The sequence below is a fragment of the Nanorana parkeri genome, unplaced genomic scaffold (assembly GCF_000935625.1).
Source record: "Nanorana parkeri isolate BGI_ZX_2015 unplaced genomic scaffold, ASM93562v1 scaffold57, whole genome shotgun sequence".
NCBI classification, from domain to species: Eukaryota; Metazoa; Chordata; class Amphibia; order Anura; family Dicroglossidae; genus Nanorana; species Nanorana parkeri.
This window is the reverse complement of record NW_017306325.1, coordinates 635,051-658,999: the sequence shown is the minus strand read 5'-3', so window position 1 is coordinate 658,999 and position 23,949 is coordinate 635,051. Positions and strand designations below refer to the sequence as shown.

Genomic DNA, 23,949 nt, shown 5'->3' with positions numbered 1-23,949 from the left:
TGATCAGGGGAAAAAATCCACAATGCTTTGTTATAGAAACCTTGTCACTATAGCACTCAGAAAACAGGCATAGTATGGAAAAACTCCAGCTTTTCTATCCAAAATGGCCAGATAACAAAATACATAGTTTTGCTCACTCTGACTGTGCGTGAAAATATGCTATATATCAGTATAATGAGGGACATGTATGGACTGACATTCCAACCTCCAACTCAGGGAGAAGAGGGTTATGCTACATCTCGTATATATCATATATGAGAACTAATATAATGGAGGGGTCAGCCCAAACACATATGTTTTTGTTTTATTTAGCGTCAGGTAATACACTTTGTAATACACAGCTCAAATTCTTGCAAATTGACTGGAATTTGAGTCGTAGGTTGCCCTGCAGACACCAACTGGCTTGATAAACTTGGATTGAAAAATTAAAACCGAGGCAGAAACCATTATTCTAAACAAATGCACTGTTGGGGTATTCAGTGGGCGCCAGCAATCAGAGTATATTAGCCGGCAAGGGAGATTTGTTGTCTGTTTAGCATGGATCAAGAGCTCTGTCTCGTTCAGGGCACTGGGCTAAACTAGAGAAATCTTCATGAGTATAACCAGCTTATTTGCTTAATTAGATCAAAGTTCTTTAAAGTGAATACGTGCTTTGGCCATGCAAAACCTCTGCAGCAGTTTATACTTTTCTTCCATTTGTTGCCTCCGCTGCTACATTGTACTTTCACTTATGGGGGAATATGTGACTCACTACCCTCCCTCCCATGTGGCAGAGCGGTTTTTCTTGGCAGTTGATTTGTCTAGGCACTCAGGGCTGTCACGTGGGGGCAGTAAGAGAGTAGGAAAGCATTAATGCCAATGTATCAGGCTGCCAGCATGGTAATATCACTTGCTCTAAGTCTACTACAGCCTTGCCCTCTAGCATTGTCACGTGAGAGAGTGTGTGAGGTGGCATAGCACAGGCTCATGTGAACAGGCTTGTGTATTCTTACTTGAATTTTGGTGAGCTTTGTGTATTTCTTCCAAACCTGTGCTGTAATAAAGTATGACAATGTGCCTCTATGCAGGAACTTTCTGTAATAAAGACCAGTCACTGCTGCTCTCTTTCTTTGTGGAGGGTGGCGGGTCTTGTCTCTGCCCCTTCTGCAGTTTTCTGCAGACAGCCTGTAGTGGGTGAAGGCTACTCTCAGCATAGGCTATGTATAGCACAGTGATGATGTCTACATTTATATGGTTATATCCGTGTTTGCAAAGGTGCACACAAAGTGAATTTATATCCTCTGTGGCTATTGCAGAATATATTTAAATGCAAGATTTTGTGTCCGGAGTTCAGCTTCAGGGTAAACTGAGTGGACAGTAGCTGCGCTACTGGCATATCAATAACAGTTTCCTGAATCATTTTAGTGGAGAGGTTCTTGAAAGACTCGTATCTAAATCTGTTCTGTGCAATTTTGAATGTCAACTAAACTAAGAGAAAATAGCACGAGAGGAAAAAGGCATACTAAAATATGCAAAGGAAAAAAAATCTGGCTTTCGTCTCCATTCTGAACTGACTTAACCACATCCGCGAGTTTCCTTTTGTCTCGGTAGTCTTCTTTCTATCGGGCTACCATTATAAATGTGTTTGCTTGCTGCATGTCAAACAAGTTTAATAATATGAATCAAGAAAGGCAGTATGCTTCCTGGCAGGAGCAAAGTCTGTACAGATAATTGAATACATTTGTTTCTGGTTAGGAGTGTGTGTCTCCAAGGCAAATTGGCATTTTCCTTTGTAAGACAACAGACAGTCATTAAGTGAGTTTTGATTCTATATGTAGATAGATAGCTATTTTCTTTCTTGGAATACCAAGTTAGGATTATGAAATCCATTTTTCTCCTTTTAATGTGACATTTTGTAGTACATTGCTGGCAGCCCTGTAAAAATATGCACCCGTCACTTCCACAGTGTATTTTAGTCTCTATTTAACCCTAGAAACATAGAAAATAGAAACATTTCAGCCAGTCGTTCCAAATTTCATTCTGTTTTATCCTTCAAATACTGGGATTTCTTTAGCACAAATAAACGCAGAACAAAGAGTTCAGTCACTGTGTCTTTTAATGCAATAATTGACACCAATGTTTACTTTATGTGAACAGTTTCTTAAAAGTTTAATTAAGGGCGCATGCAAAACGGTGTTTGGATCCATATATTGTGGGTTTTTTTTAATGGATTGGAACTCAGCAGTGTTCCATATTATGGGCGCACGTACAGCGGTACTCAGTATTGCTGTGCTGTGTTTGGCAATGGTCAGTTATTCTGCACAATATACTCATGTACATTCATACATGTTGGGACTGAAAACTGAGCTGGGGGAATTGAAGAATTTTTTTTTGCACATTTATGAAGTGTGTATAAATAGGAGCACTTTACAGACCATTATGTGCATTTTTTTTTAACAAAGGTTCTTTCGTGCACCTTCCAGCCAGCAATATCCTATGTAGATATCGGAGCTTTATTATACCCATGTGCATCCAGCCATACATACCTACAGTGTTGGGGAAAAACACTGACCCCATAGTTCTCCTTTAATACAGTAATTCTTTGTGCAGGTTAATGTGTGTTCCAATTGTGTCTGGTGACCATGTAAATATAAATAATTACAATATAATAAACATCGATTGAGTTTTAAAATAAATATTCATTTAATATTAATATTTTATTTTTCAAAGTAGGTAAAGAAGCTCCCATGGGTCTTGCAACAAAGATAAATTAAAGCATTTTATTGTCAAAAATGTGATGGTGCTTAGTCCATCTTTATCAAGAGTGAGCTCCGTTGACACATTGACAATAAAATGCTGATGCTTTAACTGTAGAGTTCTTCTATACCTACTTTGGATTTGTATGGATAGTTTTGTGGATGAGCAGCTGGCCACTTATCTTACAAATAGAGTATGGTGGCTACCTTTTATTTTGCTCATATCTTACTCTTTAGGCTGAGATGATTAGAGGTTACCTGAATCCAAAATGTCTTGCTTCATGACCTCACTCTGTACCCATTCAGGAACGTCTTTGTGTAAGGACAGACAGTTGGTATGGCAGCAACTTCAGCTGGTCTAAGAAACAATTGACATCTATGGAGAGTGGATGGGGGCCAAGATAAAAGCAGGAGCTGGTGTATTAATAGCCAAAAAATAATGATAGGTTTCCCACCTGTCTGATAAACTGTCCACCCAGCAGTGGGCAGCTGGCCAGCAAAGGGGACTCTCACAGTCCAATACCCAATGCAACACTTGAACAGGGGTCATTCCATCCCTGGGTGCATGTTTGTAGGTGAAATCAACTGCTTTCAACATATAGAGTTATTTATTTTTTTATGACACATTTTTTAAACATGTTGGAAAAAATTGGAGAGACCAAGCCTGTCCTTGCCTCTTTGTAAACTGCAGATGTGCTGCCGCTCATCAGAAAAGTACAGTGGCGGGGGGCCAATGTGATCAAGGTTTGGCAGATCTTTCTCTGCCTGTCAGTCTACAAACTAAAAAAGGCTAAGCACTGGTCCTGCATTTTTGAATCCCTATGTGTTTGATTGTTAGAAGGTACGAGAAGCTAATAAACCGTACACATTTTCTTATTCTGTAAGAAATAAAGATAACATTTAATGTTTAATAAAAGTATTAATAGAAACGTGTTATTTCTAAGTTGCCTAATAACCAGTAATTAGGAATATATTACCTTGTTTCACAGTGGTCTTTTGGGACCAGTAAGCAGCTGACATTGCATTTTTTTTATGTCCAACCCATTTCAGTGTTTTTCCAGGATGCCAGAGAGCAAATGGCATGTGCTATATCAATGGCACGACTTGTGAAAAATCAGGAGTGATCGCAAACATTGCTAAATTGACTCTGATGGAAGGCTGTATATTTATTTTACACAGAATAGTGGCCCTCCAGAGCGAGTCCCGCACCTGTGTTTACATTAGTCATCATGCCGTCTAAAATCACATCAAATTAAATGTAGCTTTTAATCTTTCACACAGTTTATGGTTAAATGCTTAGTTCATATAATAAAATAAGGAAAGTTATTTGTGATATGTTATAATATTGGTCTAGGAGGAGACATGTCCAGCTCTAATAAAACCCAGTGGTTAGGGTAGCTCTGTAAAGTGTTCTAAGTGAGCATATGGTGATGGCACCTACCAAGTTATTTTGTGTATGAAAGTATATGGATGTAAAAATGTATGAATGTAAATTGGCTTAGTATACACTCACACTCCTAAACAAATGCTGATATTGAACATCATGCACTGTCTGTCCTTCTCTTGCCTTTGTATTCCCATTAACCTTCATTAATATGTTTGAATGCCCCTTACCATCAGAGCCATGAGGAATCCCATGGGAAGTCATCAGGCTCAGTATGCACATCTGTGGTCAAGGCTTAAAAGTCCACATCAGATATACTGATGGCTGAACTAACCTTAAGGAGACCTCTGCCATTGCTGACCACTGTCCAAGAATACTATTTGCCTGGCTGCCTGTGACATCAATACTTTTGGAGTACAAACTACTGATCTTGCATCAAAATGCTAAGTCGACTTAACCTTTAGACCCCAGCCTCCATGTAGAAATGCAGAATTAAGAATTCTAAAAAGAAAAATAATCACACAGAATAAGAGTGAAAAATATACTTAACGTGCATACCAGCTTCTGCCTGCGGCGCCTAGGTGAGGGTGACATAATGGCCCTTCTGGCACCATCCTGAAAAAGCTAAGGATTCCAAAATTCACTAGAAAAGGCTTCAACACAGTGATAAAGCATCTTTGTTTATGAATTGCTTGTGTTTATAATCCCCCAAAATACCCTACAGTGCTGAATTATTGACCATTATCGGTTGTTTTATTGGTTGCTCAGAAAAGGAATTTGAACTGCACAACTTCCCTATCTGATCATCATCTGTTCATTGGGTGAGATGGTAAATGTAGTTCTATTGTGACCATATCTACTCATGTTTAATGCCATCATGTAACATTCCTGCATGCTGCAAGATTCATCTTCTTGGTATCTTCATTATTTTTTATTTTATAAGTAATAAAATACTCAGATATCTCTTGTATATGATCTCTACATTGTTGCTGAACATTAGCATGCCTAGTTCATGGTTTTGTTCCAGAGATATACAGTTTTGACCTATTTCTCACATTGAACACACAAGTAAAAGTTAATGACAAGTACTAGTATTCATGTATATATTCCAAGTTCACAATCTTTCCACTATAGCGCAACTTTGTTTCTAAATTCCACTATATTAGCGGTTAATTAATGAATGACTTAATGCAAACTGTCAGCAATCTGCAAGAATGAAATATGAGGCAAAATAGAACATATTTGGCAGCTCCAGTTGGCTTCCTCCCTCTCACTGTAATATATCATGGTGTACATGCATGGAATAATTTCATCAGAATTCTAATTAAACAGTTCTCGTAAATTACTCTGCATTGCTTCAAGGTGATTCTGTATACAAATGAGCTTCCTGCTCATCTTCTTTCACCAATAGTGGATTTTGTCAAACAGAAACCAGAATTGCTTCATGTGCTTGTCTGATTTCAGCAACAATTCACAAGGACTGGTATTGGTCCAGTCATCCACCTCCTTTAATTTTCAAATCTACATTAAAACAGCTAAAATTTGACTGTTTGCAATGGAAAACATGGGCTATCCTGTTTTTGGAGAACTGAGACTTACTCCTTCTTTCTCTTACATATGTACACTTTTAATACATTTTAGGGATTGTGAAAATGAAGATAATTTGGCATCTGGCAAGCATCACTAACAGGCCTTCTACTAACTCACTATATTGTAGACAAATGGTCCAATGGATTCCTTAGCATTTTACAATAGGGTATACTGTAAACTTGCATATTGTCTGGGGCTTTAAGCACTAACGCTGGCCATACATTTAGATTTTTGTTCAAATGTTCATTAAAAATGGTTCATCAGATCATTCGATCTTGCCATCTTTGAGTCAACCAATTTCGTTCAAATAGACCTTAAAATGTAATCCATACCTGCAACTCGAATAGAATTACAGATCTATTGAACATGTTTCTTTTGTGCTTAGCACAAACACATTACAATATTTACTATTTTCTTTCCAAACGTAAATCACGTTCACAGCCTCAAAGCTGGCAGGCGCCGGCAGTATATAAAATACTCATCGCCAACAAACTTTGCTCATGTTCATGAAAAATAATTAAATAAATAAAAATAGTAGTCAACAAAAACAAACGTTTTGGGGCCCCGAAGTCTTTGCCCTGATACAATATTGGTTTGTATCCTTTTTAGGCTCCATTCACACATTGACACGTGAAACGCTGCAAAAAGTAGTGCACAATTTTCTGGGTGATTTCAGCTCGTTCCATCCCCAAAAGACTGTGGTTGTAGCCACAAATGCATGGAAAAATGTGTGTCTATTAAAAAAACATTTTTCATACCCCTGTATGTTACGGTCTCTGAGGAAATTGTCCAAATGCTTTTTGAATGATTCAACACTCTCCGCTGATACCACTGCTTGTGGCAGCAAGTTCCAGACCCTAACCGCTCTATCTGAGAAGAAGCCCCTACGCCCCTTGTGCTTAAATCTTTTTTCCACCAGTTTTAGGTGGTGGTCTCTAGTCTTTGTCAAAATGATACATGTGAATGGAACCTTATGATTACAGACCCTCAATGTATGGCCAACTATGTTCTCATACCCCCTTTGCCATACTTTTATAATCATTTAGGTACCACCATGACTACAGAAGATGTGAGTTTAATTGTATATTTGAATAGCTTGCAACAGAACAACTAAAGGAAAAATCATAATGCTAAAAACAGAAAAACACACATAAGTTATCTAAACCTAGCGATATTATTGCTGTCGACTTTGTGATATTAATACATAGACTTGAGGTGCAGTTACTGACGCGTCATCTGGCACACATCATCTGGCACATCAAGTCAATTTTCCACTTTGATTTCAGGTTCAATAATGCAAGGAATCTTTAAGTATTCAGAGATCCTCAGAGGTTCTAAACCCCCATCAGGTGTTCCCCATACCCTCAATGAGTATGGAAACCCCTGGTCAGGCCCCCCTGTTATAGAACATCAGGTTTGTTATTGGTGTTTCCATTTCCTTTTACATGCATCTCTCAGACACCTTTGTAGCAGTCCATCAGATTGAACAGGCTCTGAAATGTCCATGTGCTCATGCTTTTAAATATTTTTATTTCCTATACCAGTAACAAGAATCAACATGCCAGTTTAAGTAATGTTTAGCATGGACTGCAGGACAGAGACAAATTTGTCCCAGGATTTCCACTGTGAATGTTAGCTAGTATTATGTAGGGGGTTTCCATAAAAGACCACAACTGCATATTCCATGCGCCAAATAAAATATGTATTTTATCTTACTGACATGCCAATTTTTGTTCCAGGAATGAACTATTAAATTAAAAAGACACATAGATGGCAGTTATGTCAAAAATCTTAATTGCCCTGCTAGAAGAATGTTTGAGTTGTGCTAATATACATTTTATTTTCTCTTAACAGTTTTGAGAGACGACTTCAGACAAAACCCTGTAGATGTGATGGTGGCAGTGGGAGAACCAGCCGTTCTGGAATGTCAGCCTCCTCGGGGTCATCCTGAGCCAACAATATCATGGAGAAAAGATGGGACACCAATTAACGACAAGGATGAAAGAATAACAGTAAGTAATACAGTCTGTGTGCTTGGGTTTTATTGTCTCAGTTTTTTTTGGAAAGGGTGAATGTAATGACTTATATTGAAAGCATATATACCCAATTATCCAGTTTTCTGCTGGAGAAATCCTAGTGCAGTACATACTCCTGGAGCGAGTTCATGCCTCTACCTGGGTGTTTAAGACTTTCTTACAGATAAAAGCTGAGAAGGGCATACAGAGAAATTGTAGGAGCAGGCCATAGCCACAACATTTTATTATACCACTAATAGTTTAACTGATCATGGCCACAGATGTGCAATACATTTAAAGAGACTCTGGCATAAAAAAATAGCAGGAAAGAAAAATGAAAACACAACACAAATCAAATATTATAAATGCTTACTCACAGTGTTTTCCCTATTCCGAAATTATACTTTTATTGACTTTCAATGTGGCTTAGAACTAGAGCTAGAAAATTGTACTACTCCAGAAAAAGTCAGTTCCCTAGCACAGCCCCCTCGCTTCTTACATGCCATAGCTGCCTCCTCTGCTGGGAATGTCTATTTACTTTCTGTGCTGGTCCAGCTCCTCCACCCCTCCTCTCATCTCCCTACATAATCTTTTATGTAGCTGACAGGAGAGAAGTGACGGGGAATAATATAGAGTGCCACTAGAGTCACAGCTCTGAGTTTGCTGGGGCTGCTGACATTACATCCAACATGGTGGTGTTCCATCAAAGTTTGTGACTACGTTGGAATCTGTGACCACCAATAGGTCAAGAATTACAACACTTTGTCAGCTGTACCAGGGCAGATCGGCATTGCAGATCGTATGTGCAGGAGAACCAATCTGCCCTGGAACAGCTGATCGGTCCTGAAATGCCACTTCTATCTGACTTTGTGGAATGTGAGATATCACTCACAAAGTTGGATAGAAGTGACATTTGAGGACCATGTGAGCAGTCACACATTCCACAGCTGTAAAACTGGGCAGGATTACGTTAAAATGTGTGATTGATCATGTCACCGGTCACAAATTCTAACATAGTCACAGACTTTGATAGAACACCGGCACCAACAACAGTCTCTTTTGGATGTCTACAATAGGTAAAGGTAAAAAACATGCATAAAATGCATATATATATATATATATGCTCTAATGCTCACTTGGAAATATAAAACACTACTTGTTGAAAGCTTATTAAAAGCAATGCAATTGCCAAGTGTACTGTGCACATATTATCATTTGTGTGTGTGAGTAACAATAATGCATTTTGTTGCACTGCCATTGTCATCAGTAGGCCCTATAATGTGCCTTGATGCATCAATAAACTGACAGCACACATCAAAGCACCACACACATGTAAACTAGCATAATTTGAAACAATGACTAACATGTTTATATGCATTTAGGTGTGTTATAATGTAAGTGTGAATTCACTGTGGATCAGTTCGTCCTCAAAGTTTATAGCAGTGAATACTGAAAAATGGCCTGGATGGGAAGGGGGTTTAACACCGCGGATGTCAACTGGTTAAAGTAGTCCCCCAGGTCCTCTCAGCAGCTCAGTTTACTCTGCACCCCATTTCAGAAAACATACCCTGTGTTTACAGACTAGAAGGCTGCCTAGTCACTGCTTGGAGGGGAAGTGGGATGAGCTCAGCTATTGAGAGAAAGACATATATAATATAAATGCTTCTGCTGTGAATTTGTTGAATTAATTGATCCACAGTGCCTGCTCCTACAGAGGTTGGTAATGACGTGTTTGAAAACGTATTTATTGCGTCTTCAAAATCTGTAAATATTTGAATGCCCTACGCATGACCATAGTTGCACTTAAAGTTATTGTAATAATGTTTACCTAAATATTTGATTGTATATCTTTCACATTTTTCACCCTTGGTATACTATATTTTGATTACTGCATTTCATGAACAGGTTTGTAGATTCTAGCTCTAGTGACTAACTAGATTCACATTAACAACTTAAATATAAGATCCAGAAGTGCCTGTATGAAAATGAATGGATGACCTAAAGTTAATCTGAAATGTTTTTTTATTGTTCCACCCCCTTTCCAAACCTCTGCATAAAGGGGTCCTCAGTATAATGTAACCCTGCAGAGTTCAACCTATTCACTGCCCATCCTGTCTGGGTCCGACTAACTATTAACCAGTCGGGTCACTTTGTAGTTCCCCAAGAATGATATGGAAGTTATATTTGTAGAATGTGTACTGTCATTTGTATATATTGTTGAGTGTGAAAGCATCAGACATTTCTTTTTTATTTTATTGACTTACAGTATTTAGTAGCAGAGGAACTGTCAAATCCACAAAACTGGTTACTAACAGTCCATTAGTCATCATTTTATGAGGTTTATGGTAAAAAATAATATTTTAAAGGGATATTTGTAGGTAATCACAGCATTACAAACAATATTCCAACCCTATGCTTCATTTTTGCAAACAATTTCCCAGTCTGCAAGTGATGCAGTTATATTGGAAAATGTGTAAGTGTGCTGATTTGTTGATAAGTATTTTTGATTATACGGAAACAGTGCTTCAAGATGTTGATCCATATGCTTTGGAAATTGCAGACTCTAATACTGTGCTTTTTTGCTTGCACCATCTGTCTTGGAATTACAAACAGCATTACTTCATTTTGCTGATAAGGGACAAGTCACCGATTTGGAGTTTCTCAATCATTTTAATTAGAATATGCGCTGCTTGGGGAATCCGGTGACTTTTACTGCTATCTATATATATCACATAACAGCTGAACAGAGCACTAATTCATAAATGCATAACCCAATGCAACAGTCCAGAGCTGAAGGGGACTAGACTCCCCAAAATCGAGTAATTATTTACATCTTACTTGCCCCCTATGGATTGAAGCGAAATGGCTACTTTCACCCTGGTGAACTGGTAACCATTGCCATTACATAGATCGATACTGATTGAAAAAATAATAAATACAAAACAAGAATAAATAGCAGTGAAAACATGTGAACTACACCATGGGGATACCCCATGATTACACAGCTCAGCCATGACAGTGTTTCTCTATAGAATCAGTCATTGGGGAACCAGAGACTTTATAGCACAATTGTGGTGTACTGGGCTTCTTAAAGGGAAATTACACCTTTTAAAAAAATAAATAAATAATGCACTCTTTTTCATAAAAGAAAACAATTTTTTCCCTGCAAAGCAGCAGTAGAGCAGGGGATCATGGGTGCAATGCTCTGGCTCCTGCAGACTCTACCCCCCATCCATGTCTATACCAATATTCAGTAACATGGACTGAAGAAAGTGTCAATGGACTACAAGTATGGTGACATGACTGCACTTCTGTTCCATTCAGAACTACAAGTCCCTCTTTGGTGGTGCCTGATGGGGCTTGTATTTTTTCAATTAACAGATCCTGTCAATGCATCTGTGCATGGATGATGCAAGCTGTGTCGGCAGAGCCAAGCACAGCCATGCTGAATTAGAAAATGTAAACAAGCATGGGGGTGTACCATGAAACATGGTCAGAAAGGTAAACTAAGCCTTTAAAGTGGAACTCCAGGGACAGATGTCTTTACAAATTCTAAAGTGTAAAAAAAAAAATTACTTCTGGGCGGCTTTGTTATCTGTGCAGATCACTTATATTTACACTGCAGTTCATACATTTGTATGTGCTACAGCTATGACCTGAGCTGCAGCTCTCATACTCTGAAGGATTCAGGTTGCCTTATCACCCCCCTTCCCCTTTTCTAGTCACATAGTGCCTTGATTTCTGTGAATGGTTCATAGAATACAAGGCGTTCTCTGAATGAATAGACAATACAATCACTTTACTGTATGAGAGCCACAGCTTTTATAGTCACAGTGCCAGAAGTATTAACCAGCACACATAAATCGATGGATTGTAATTTATTTGTAGTAGGAGTAACATGCAGAAACAGACAAATAAAACATCAGACGTCAAGAAATCCTTATCTATTTCTAAACTATTTTAAATACATACATTAGAAAGAAAGTTGATTCTCCTATATACCCAGAAATACAATAAAGTAAAATGACAGGCAAATTAAATAGCTGTGACATTTTATAAATAAGTACAAAAGGGTAAAACTTTAAAAAAGCAACTAAAAATGGTAATATTCATATTTTATCCCTTTACAAATACACATTAAGCTATACGTAATGCCTAAACATCACATTAGCAATGTTCTAGGGTTTTGTTTTTTTTTTGTGTAAAACACACATGTACTCTTTCATATTTTTTTGTTGTTTTTCATTGCTTCCAACTTTTGTTCACACAAGAATCTGAATAATTAGCCCTAAATTAGTTTAACCATGTATGTCCATTTATAAAAGGTTTATAGTACTAATATGTGTGTATGTACAGTATATGTATGTACTGTATGTGAGATAGGGACCTTAGATTGTAAGCGCCTTGAGGGCAGGGACTGATGGGAATGTACAATATATGAACCACTGCGTAAATTGTCGGTGATATATAAATATGTGTAATACAAATATTTGACTGTTTATTTCGTTTTACTTACTTTTCCTGACCCTGACACGTAAGCGTGTTTTAGGGGTCAGAGGATGCTAAAAATCTGACATCTGCTGTCTGTAAACTGCCAAGACCAGAGGGATGAACTAGAAAAAATTCCCCCTATCCATGCTATCAGCCACCGACCACCCCATCTCTGGTATTTTAACAGCGGCAGATGTGTCCGAATACCCGAATAGTATATTCAACTGATTGGCTGCAGTCAGCTGAGAATTTTCAGACCGACTCCTTTGTCAGAAGTCGATAAAAAAATTGATGCCCCCTAACGGGGCCACACACTGGCCAAATTTTGACCTAGTCAGCAAGACTGTGTGGCCAGATTTACACTCAACACTCAACAGACCACAAAATGGGTTGGCCATGAAATACTAGTAGTAGGGCCATGGCAGAGAAAGCGTTAAACAGTTAAAAAGCACCATTGAGATTAATTTTAGCAATATTATGGGATAGTTGACAGACACTCTATAGGTCAGAATACAAATCACTGATAAAGTAAAAAATTCCTTTGAAAGGTATGTAAATAAACATGCCCGGCCTCCGTTTTCTCTAATGTGGTTTAGCGTCTCTGCTGTAATGAGTTTAAAAAGTGTTTCTCTCCCACCTGCTAGAACAAAGGCACAACTCAGATCAAAGGCAAATATGCTGCACACAACACCTGTAATGCTGGAAGAATGTAAATGTTGGCTTATTATGCTAGTAAAAATCTGATTTAACTCCTTCAAATAATGTGCTTTCAACCTCTCTATTGTTATACTGGACTTCTTCATTATTCTGTTATCTTGTTTGACACCGTGGGACATATTTGCTAAGCGATAAGACCCGAGACAGTAATCATCAGCTAGGAAGGGTTAAATAAATAGGGACACTAGATAACTGATTATAGCTGGTTAATAAATTGGAAAGTCCCTTGGTGGCAGAACAAGTGCAGACAATACATTTGCAGATAAAATGAATGCTTTCTTGAACTAACGCTTGCTGTGGGGTTCAGAATCTGCTCTGATTTCACTTCTCTGGATACCTTTTATGATGTCTGAAGGTTTATACAAATTCTACAGAAAACAGCATATGGTTCAGGTAGTTAGTGGCCAAACCTGAAATAAATAGTGGATTATAACACCCAGGGCCCCTTATGATGCTACCCTGGGGCCACCCACAGGCAGCACCTGGTGGGCACAGGGTCACATGTTGATGTGATGGGGACCGATAAAGGTGGACTGCCATTGATGGCCCTGATATTACATCATTAAATTGCTGGCATGTTACAATATACAGCAACGGGCTTTTCTGTTAAAAAACAGTCCTTGTGCTCCAGACAACTGACTTTAATTAAGCTGAGATATAGGCAGGAGAAAGTTTTTCCTCATTGCCTTTCTCCCAGCGACCGTATGTTGTAACTTTGTATCGGCTAACGAGGTGATATTCTCATTTTTAGAATGAGGATATTAATGGCTGTCTTGAAGATCTTCAAGCAAAGAGAGTCAAGCTGCTTCGGCACCACTTTTGCACAAAGTAGAAAAACTCTTCTAAAGGGACACAGAGGATTAAATGTCACCTAATTATGATAGTTAGAAGCTTGAATATTCAGTACTCTTAAAAAAGAAAAAAAAGGAATATAGCACAGACGGTTGTACAGTTTTAAGTGACATATTTGGATGTTTTTGACTCTTGGGCCCCTTCATCTAAGATGAAAAGGAGATTACCTAGAATTCTAGACAATCTGTCATAATACGATGTTAAAACAAATTAACTTGTAACATTTTTTACTGATCAAAAACAAGTGCCCTTTGCTATAACCCGGCACATTATCTGTCGAACTTTGAGTTTGTTCACCCTTGCTGGCCCCATTTTACAGGCAGTCCGTTCCACCAGTAAGGGCTTCACACATGGGTGAATTATTTGATCTCTCCCTGTACTATCTGTGCCATGCCAATGGCTTCAGCAGTGCTTTGCATCTGACACCATTTGAATTGGATCACAACCTGTACAAAGCTATAACCAGCTTTAGAAGAATCTGCTATGCCCTCTTCAGACTCCGTTCTCTTATCCTCTGCTCTCACCTTCTGATATGTCACTGGCTTATCTCCAGGACAAAGCCTATTAACATTTGAATAACTTTCATTATGAACTATAGCAAGAGATAGCATGAGCTGTTTAGAGGAGACAAAGGAAAGATAGAGGAGTTTTAGCTCTTTGCTACCGCAGTAAGCTTTGAAACTTCTCTTTGGACTATAAAGTAATGAATGTTTTGAAAAGTTAGAATTCCCTGCAAATGTTGGTTATCCGGGACTTGCATGGGTGTTTCTTTCAGATGTAAAAGGGAGCCTGTCATGATATTTATGGGAGCAGCCACTACAGGTTTCAGGGCTTGTCATCCCCATCTGTCAGCTCTAATTAAAGAGGAGCTCCAGGAATGTAAAAGTGAACCCTTGCAGTGGGGCTACCCCTGCACTACAAGGGTTAACTGCTCTTTTTTCTCTAGGGGCTCAAATAAAATAAATATAGTCACTTGATCCTGCCTGGCTGCTAGATGGGGCCCCACAGCCTTTTGTTCCCTGGGCTTCAGTGGTCTAAGTCCCACTGATGTCATCATGCCTAGTGCTGTCCATTCAGCTTTATTAGACATGAGGACGCTGAGGGACATACTTGAGCCGGAGCAGAGGGGGAGAGAGGTGAGCGCTTACCGCTGAGGGCCATACCACAGCTGGAGAGAAGAGGGAGAGAGGTGAGCTGTAGGGCCGAGTATCAGGTGAGCATTTCTTCTATTTTCAGGCCCTTGGAGAAAAAGAGTGGTTAACCCTTGCAGTGTGGGGGTAGCCCCACTGCAAGGGTTAACTTTTTTCTTATCTGGAGTTCTTCTTTAAGCTGTCTATGCAATGGTAGATTTTCATTTGATTTTATCAGTGAATGAATGGAGTTTCCCGAACAGAAACCCGAATCACTGTTAGAGTTTATTTAATTCAAGAAAGATTTTCCAAACTTTTTCTTCGATTTTTATTGTCACCTCGGTCAAAATGAATTGTTAATTTTCCCCCGTTAACTATCAGAAAATTGAATGAACGTTCCAGGAACTAATTTTTTTCAAACTAAATTCTACTTGAGTATGGCCAGTTTCAGCCAGCCCTAGAGCTCGCTATACACTTATTTAGTTAAGCCTGAAGATTCCTCCATCCTGATTGGCTGTAGTCTCTGTTCGGCTGGCAATTTTCCACCCCACCCTTTCAACATGTGTTGTCAGCAGGGTGCTTAAATCTAGGATGAGCCTAATTGCTGCAAATTACTGCAACCATGAAAAAAATCCTAAATTCCTCAAATACTTAACTTGATCTATGGTCATGTGATGCACCATCTCCATGCTCTTATCTCTTCTTCACTGCAGAGTAGAAGGGTCAATTTTCAGATGTCCACATTGCTGCCAGGTGATGTGGACACTTCCTATTGACTGTCCAACGGACCCCCATCATAGGCCCTGAAGACTCCTGTAGTAGCATGATGACATCACAAAGAGGGGCAGGAGATAAGACTGGTCTGCGGCAAGTCATAAAGTGGTGCTGGATCACCAGCCCCTACTAGAAGAAGAGTCATCATTGAGGGAGTGACAGCAGAGTTAGGTAGGAACCCTATGAGCATCCCTATGCTATGGCCTAGGCCAGGGATGGCCAAACTCTGGCCCTCCAACTGTGGTAAAACTACAAATCCCATGAAGCATCTCTCTCCGGGAGTCATGTCTGTGGCTGTGAGAATCTTGCAAAGCCTCATGGGATTCTTAGTTCCACCACAGCTTGAGGGCCGCAGTTTGGCCATCCCTGGCCTAGGCAGTTTGGGGCCCTGGGCAGCTACCCAGGATCTTGATGTAGTAAAAAGCAAAAGACCTGGGAAAGCAGACTATGTATATATTTGAATATTGATTTTTTTTTATGAGTGGAGTGTTAACTTTAAATAAATGTTGTACTTCTGTATTTGACAAAATGTTGTTTTATGCAGTTTGTTATTCCTGTGTCCTTCGTGAAGTTTATTTAGCAATGCATTTTAATGATTAAAACACATTTTTCAATTGAATTTTCCACCTTTATTTACAAACATCTTTCAAGCTATTTTTATAAGTGGACAGCTTTAATGTTCTACATGAAAAATTCCTATCAACAATGTGCGATGTTTCAGAACCGCAGGAACGAGGACACTCATTGTGAACAGGTTTTATGCAGTTCAAGATTAAATGTAAACAGTATGGATTTTATCACGGCCGAGAACAGATGGGACCACCAATATGTAATGGTGAATATTTTCATATGAAGTGCTGCTAAGGGAATGAGGTCAGAGCTTGCTGTAGAACAAGTTATCTTTGTTACTCAGTTTTCCATCAAATACCTCACTACTAGATGAGTACTGTCCATCCTTTTTGGTTTGCACTAACAGTTACATTTTCAGGACAAGATGTCAGGGTGTTCCCCTTTTGTCTAATGCCCAAGTAGGACAGGCTTGCCAGTACTAGTCAAGTAGTTGACTTGTCAGTACTGCTTGAACCTTAGTCAAATGAAGTAAAAATATATATTTTTTTTATTATAGACAATGCTCGATTGTTTTGTTGTAAGTGCACTCATATGGCTACAATCACCTTTACCTAGCCAGCAAATGGTTCATACTCATTAGTATGTACTAATGTACAGTGGCGTAACAATAGCCATAGTGGCCCATGCAGCTGCTATAGGGCCTGGGGGTGGAAAGTGAACCCAATAAGGATTGCAGAAGTTGCTGCTGACCCTGACATTATTAATCAAGATGAGCTGACATCAGATATACAGGGGAGGAGTATGCAGGCAGCTCTCCTGCTACCTGACTTCAATATAATTGACAGTAGGGAGGTTGCTGGGGGACCCTATCAAAATCTTGCTATGGGGCCCCATAATCTGTGGTTATGTTCCTGCTAATAAACTTTAAGGATTTCTTATATGTACTCTTTGGAGGTGGAGTTCAGACATAGAGATTGAGCTAGTCATTCTCACCCAAGGAGTCTGTGAGGTACATAAAAGCCTGTGTATACTTTAGCTCACCAATGGCCATCCATAGTTGAAATAATACTAAGTGGAGTGATTGTTTATATAAAGCAGTTTAAATTACAAAAATAATGTATAATGTACAGTTACTGTTTTCAGATCAGTGGAAAATTAATTATGATAGCTGTGGTACTGCACTTTATTTTTTTGCATTATTTACTATAGCTGGAAGGGTGGACATTTACCATGAATTCAAGTACTCCAGTGAAAACTTTTAGCACCTCTTTCAGGATTTAATTGCACTCTATATCCCCTCTGTAGGTGCAAGTGTTTTTCTCACTAGTGACAGTGGTCACCTAGACAATGAGGGCACACTACTCTTCTTTCTAAAAAAGAAATGTCTTACCCTTTTTATGTCATCTGACTATTATACAGCCTCAGTACCAATGCATAAGGGCCTGTGCTAACAGACTTTGGGATTGTGTCAATGGCATCAGTTTAACATTGGTTTAAAACACTTCTGAGATCATTCAATATTCATATATGGGTGTATTTGATCTGCAGTTGACAATTTGACCTGCATTTGACATGCTTCAAGTGCGTTTTGCATGTTCCACTACAAACTGTGAGTTGAACTGCCAAAATGGTAGATAGGACCTGTAGTCTTTTCTTATGTTAGGACAATAAAGCTTTGATATATGCTTTACTAGTTTAGCTATTTAATGCCCTGGGTAAAGCTGGCCATACGCTGCTTGAATTTCAACCCAGTCCTTGTGCCTTAGGCAAAATTCGAGCAGTGTGTGGCCCTGCCAGCACTCCCTTCCCCATTCAACAAAATTCAATTTTACAGTTGACTTTTGTGAAAGGTGACAGGCCAAAAATTGCTGGGCAAACACTGACTGCAGCCTGTAAGCTCAGAATACAAAAGCACAGCAGGGAAGATTTGTCCATCCATACTATTCAGCGTGGATGGGGGAATCAATTTGTTATATATCTTGCCTTCAGCCTAGAGACTGAACAAAATACATATATAATTGTATGGCCAGCTTTAGGGCAGGAGAGTGCTTCAGGGCTTTCCCCAACAGGGAAGATATACCAATTCCTGCTGTTAGCTTGTATTGGGGAAAGGGGAGTTTTTTTATTCAGCCCTGCAGGTTGAGTGTATGTCCATCTAAATGTGGTCTGCCTACAAATCAGGGCCCATTTTTGCACTGGGCTAGCAGATATAGCACTGTTAAGCCTTTTATTACATCAGGAATATATGAAAACTACAGTAAGTAAACTGCATTAAGATTTCTAGTCCAGGTCTAGTGAAGACAGCGATTGTTAAGGAACAGAAACAAGCTTTTGTGAGTTACAGGTCTATTTTATCATTTATATTCCCACAAAAAAAACCCTCTAGAAGACACTTAATCAGGCTGAAGGCGCGTCTCCCGTTCGCTTATTATGAACTGTGTGCTGATTAAATAGTCCTTCTGCGTTTGCATTAAGAATAAAGGTTTTGATGAGAATGTTAATGTGACTTTGGTCAGGCAAAAGTTTCCTTACTGCTCTGCACAGATAAATGATGTGTGCCGCAGACAATCTGCTTCACTTGCTTCAGGACGATAACCTCCGAGGTGTATGAATACCATTGTGTTGAATGATTCTTAAAAGACTTCCTGTGTATCAAATCATTTAAATCAACTGACATGCTTAGGGGCATAGAAACATCGACATGCCAGACAGCAAGTTCAGTGCAAGTTCATCTACTGCTGATCATGAGATGGTGAACTTCAAAGGCAACTCTTCACAGTAGTTTACATTCAAACAGGAGATAGTTTTTTATTTAATCCTTGTGGTTGTAAAATGTCCACGTGTTGCATGTTATCTCTTCAAGAAGAATTTCACGAAGTACTGTTTAAAATGGCCACCTAATAAAATGCATTTTAAAATGTAACTTTCTGTGCAAAAAACTAAATTTTACTGGTTATGGTTTCCTCATCTCTTTAACAGAGTGTGTATAAATTTTGATTTTTAAATCCTGATTGTGACCACTCCGACTTCTTGCACCTTCTCTACCTTCTCAGAAATGACCTTGTTTTGAACACTGGAGGGAAGAAAGTAAGACGTACTGAGTTGGTTAAGGAAAGTAACACACAGGGAAGTGAAGTCAAGATTAGGATGGCAGCCCTGTTCCCATATTTCTTGCCTTACAGTGCATTCCCTTATCAACGGTTTGCACCACTCTAGTACATTCTTGGGAGACTGACATTCAGTTCAGTCAATCAGCGCCTCTACCTGGTCTGGCAGTTGATACTGTTCAATGGTCACATTACAGACAGTAGAGGTAAAAGAAATGACTAACTACAAAAATAAGATATCTTTTCAGCTTTTTCTTTAACATTTGAGGACACCGTGCAGGCTGAGTATATGACGGTACATTTCTTTAACTCTCTAGATCCTCATTACCTGGTTGGACTGTATTTAGTGGTTTCAACCACCCTTCCAGGTAAAACAGTGCATGGTTGTTTCATTCAGCTGCAGTCCTTTCATCCTATTCCTAACATTATCTGAGCCTCATGTGGAAATAATTAACAAATTACAGAAGATCTCAGCTGTAAAATTGGACTGTAGCCTCCTCAAGAGGCAGCTCTTTCTCTTCTGCATTGATTGATAAATTGAATCCAGAACTTGTAATGAAAGTCATTTAGCAGTACACAATGTTTAACAATGCATTGAATTCTCCCGCAACTACACTGTATAACAGTGTTCTATAGTGGGTTTTTAATGGAAACGCAGTTCACATAGAGCACCAGAAACAGGAAAAAGTAAGAGCCACCACTGCCTGATGATAATCATGTGCATAGGCTGTTCAGAGACCTGTCATAGACAGATCTCTCCTCAGTAAGAACAAGTTTGGGAGGCCTGCCTATTCTTTGTGAAGACCACCGTGCACCCAGTGGTCTATGATTAATTACTCATGATCATGCATTTCTCTAGTTTTATATTTCAGAAACCACATCAATCACTACATAAGTCAGTTGGGTCAACTTATTAAGTCTGACTTTAGGAATACCCAATCAAAGATGACATTGTTATTTTTCTGAAAAAATATTACTTGTGAAGTTTTAGCTCAAAAGTGAACTGTGCTACAGGTTCACTAAAATATAGCCCTCCCTATATACTCCCCCCCCCACTACTCGTTTCAGTTAGCAGGAGCAGCAGAAGCTGTGTAAGCTCCAGATCATAATGTACACAGGACTATGGTCAATTTACATGTGACAGCACTGGAACTTGATAAACAACCAACTTCTGGAATGAGTCTCATGGTTTTCCATACCCATACATTCTAGGTAATTAATTAAATCCCAGTAGTGTAATGGAGTGACAGAGGGACCAAAGAACAGTATATGCTGCTGGAGGAGGGATGGTTAAAGCATACCTGTCACTTAACCCTGCATGGAAAAATCACAGGTTTGCTTTAAGACTTGGTCATGCTTATAATTTTTTCATCTGAATTTTTTGGAATTTAGTCCTCCTCCTTCATGCAATGACAAGGACCTAATTGATTCCTAAGCTGGACCAATCCTGCTCAGCAAGATAGCAAAAAAATACATCAGGCTTTCTAAGTAGTTCTCTGCTTAAAGCCTATCCCCGGGTAAACAGATTTTGTTTATGGATAGTACAACGCAATGTAGAATCAACTCTTGTTGTACAAAAAGAATCAAATGCAAATATCATAGATAAGGTACACTCTGTTGAAGGGTTTGGTGGGAACCTTTCTGTCTGGGCAGAATGCCCCCTGATCTCCTAGGGCTTGGGCTGCCCCTTCTTTTGTTGGTGCTGTAGAAACACTGCAGTGATATTGTTTCCCAGTGTGGCTGCGATATCCAATGAGCGGTGTTGACCTTAGAGGGTGCTGTTTAGTAGCAGTGGGAAGTGGGCTGCATTAGGGATACCTCAGGATAAAATTCAAAACGGGGCTGTCCTGCATGAATACTAACTTTGTGTGTAATGAAAAATGTTTTACTTTTCCTTCAATTAATATTCTAGAGCTAGCCTTATTCTACATAATATTGTAACACAACAGCATGTGTAAATAACCTTGTGTTATTTGACTGAATCTGTAAACTCTATTTCATTTCCTCTTTCCATAATTTATGGTTGGCTGATTAGTTTTTGTCAGTGATTTATTGAAAACACACCTTGCCTATCAGCAGAAATGATCTTAATTAAGAAAGGAATCCATTGAGGTTTGTGTATTGCTGTACTAATATGGTATTTTTATGCTGCATTGTAATAGGACATAGTCATCCAGCGCATGAAACGCATTACTCATTTATTTGCTGTTGCTTTTTCATTGACTCGTAACATTTTAAATGCCTTGTTAACGTAGGTTTTGGTATCCCTAGGGGTCGCCACAAAATCGAATAGCATAAATACATACAATATATGCTTATCAGATTTCCACAGCTAATTTGTGAAATATAAATAACATTTCTTTTATATGGGTAAACATATTGAATTGTTTTATTTAAATTTATGTTTCTTTGCATGTAAATATTTTTATAAAACATTTATTTACTTCAAGTGTATGTCCAGCCAAAACTTTTTTTTTTTTCAGTTAAGTTTAGTTAAGTTAGTTTAAGATAGAGTGGGGAAGGATAAGAACCTCTGTTTGGTTTTCATTGCTGTCCAGGGCTCTGTTGAATTGTTCTCCAAACTTATTTTCCTGGTGACAATGTTTTACCATACAACCACAACACAGTCAAAGATAAAAAAAATGTTAGTTCACATAGAGCACCAGAAACAGGAAAAAGTAAGAGCCACCACTGCCTGATGACTTCCAATAGTGACTTTAATTTAGTAGATTAGGAAAAGGCTAGAACCCTAGTCAGCTTTTTATGTCTGTCTGCATCTTTGTTTTGTACTTTGCTTTGCTAGGGAAATCGTTGTCACCATGAGGAGGAAGCCCTTGATAGCAGTAAATCCCTAATAGGGGTTCTAATCCTCCCTATTCCAGCCAAAACTAAACCTAAAAACACTTTAACCACTTAAAACATTTATAAAACTGCAGACTTACTGGAATCCATATTAATATGAACAAACATTCAATCTTGTTACAATGTTAAGGAAATATGGCTGTATGGGAAACTGCCATCATTAAAAAGGGGTGATTTCCAACCTGCTGATGAGAAGAGGTGGGGTGAGACTTAGAAAGGAAGGGTGTGTCCCCCTCATACATCACTACTTCCTGCCTTTAGTGTAATCATTGTTATTAACATATATTTTTTTTCATTTATTTTTTTACCTGTTTGTAAGCGTAACCGATATGGCATTGTTTTTTCAAGCTACTCTGAACATTTTTAGAACTATTATATGGGGTAAATAGACCCTACTTTTGAATAGAAGTTCTATTTACTGTGCTTATCTCAGCACTGAGCAAGTCCTCTGTGTGAGCCTTACAAAGGAAGAGAACAAGCGCTGATATTGAACACCTGCTCTTTACACTCACATATACCATCATGAATACCACTCTGTCCAAACAATTCAAGTTATTACATGTTCCAGAAATATGTGCTACTTCGGCACAGCTTCAACTATCAGGTAAGGAATTAAACTTTTTAAAAACACCAATTAAAATAATAATTCACAGATGGCTGAAATATGTCAGTTGGGCTATACATTCATGTGTACGTGTGGGGATTCATCATCATTTTCCAATTTTTAGCCATGTGAACATAAGTAGTGATAAACACTAGCTCTTTTCTTGATTGCAAGCCTTTCTTGGATCCAACAAGGAGATGTTCTCCCCTCAGTGTACTCAAAGTCTATGCTAGGGTGTCCCTCCAGAGAAAAAAAACAGCTTGAGTGTGGGTTCCATATAAGATACTATACGTATACTGCTCTATATTAAGTTAAAGTTAACAGAATGACTACACTATACAACTGTTCACAACTTACTTTGTTTATCCAATTTTTACTTTTTGGATGATCTTGTTAAATTCCTTTAGGTCAGTGTTTTGCACTGACCTAAGTATTTCCTGTTATTTTACCCATTGGGAGATTCTCCCCGCCCCCCCCCCCCCCCCCCCCATATCCTATGTCATTTTTGAGGCAGGAGGAGGCTAAGAATGCCTAGCAGGTTTTTATTGCTGTTATGAGAAGATCCCCACATTTTTTGTTTGATCACCTGGACAAGAAGTGAATGAAATATCCCCAACAGGAACACAGGTGGCAGTGAAAACCTCACAGAATATATTACACCTCCTCGCTCCAAACGCAACCAAAAAAATGCTGGCAGTGTTGTAGTTTGTACAATCACCCGCCCGTTCCTTTTATGTGATAGCTTAGCAATTGTGTAAATTAAGAGACAAGAATAAAGGCATCTAAAAATTTTTAAAAAATATTCATATACTAGTACTCTTATTACATGTGTTAACCATGTGCATTTATCAGAGTGCAATATATATTTCAATAGAGTCCTTTTAAAGAGACATGATTAAGCCTGCGGAACCAGTAGGTATATCATTAGCTGCTCAAATAATGAAGCACTGTACCAATTGACACATCTCAACACTTTAAACATCGCTCAGTGTTTTAATTACTTGACTTTACAGAGGGCATTTAAAAATATCCCCTTGTGTTTAATTAACATATGTCTTCACAATTGTTTGTGTCAAAACGAAGTCAATACGTTGGCTATTCTCAATAGGATTAGATGG

General features: G+C 38.7%; 1 protein-coding gene across 2 annotated transcripts in view; it reads left to right on the top strand.

Moving 5' to 3' along the window:
• ROBO1 (roundabout guidance receptor 1) overlaps positions 1-23,949 on the top strand; it is a 367,253-nt gene that overhangs the window by 238,844 nt on the left and 104,460 nt on the right. For both annotated transcript variants that reach the window (XM_018576154.1, XM_018576153.1), the window contains exon 3: positions 7,564-7,721. In XM_018576154.1, coding sequence (XP_018431656.1) covers positions 7,564-7,721 — 158 coding nt within the window. The remainder of the gene's footprint in view (positions 1-7,563; positions 7,722-23,949) is intronic.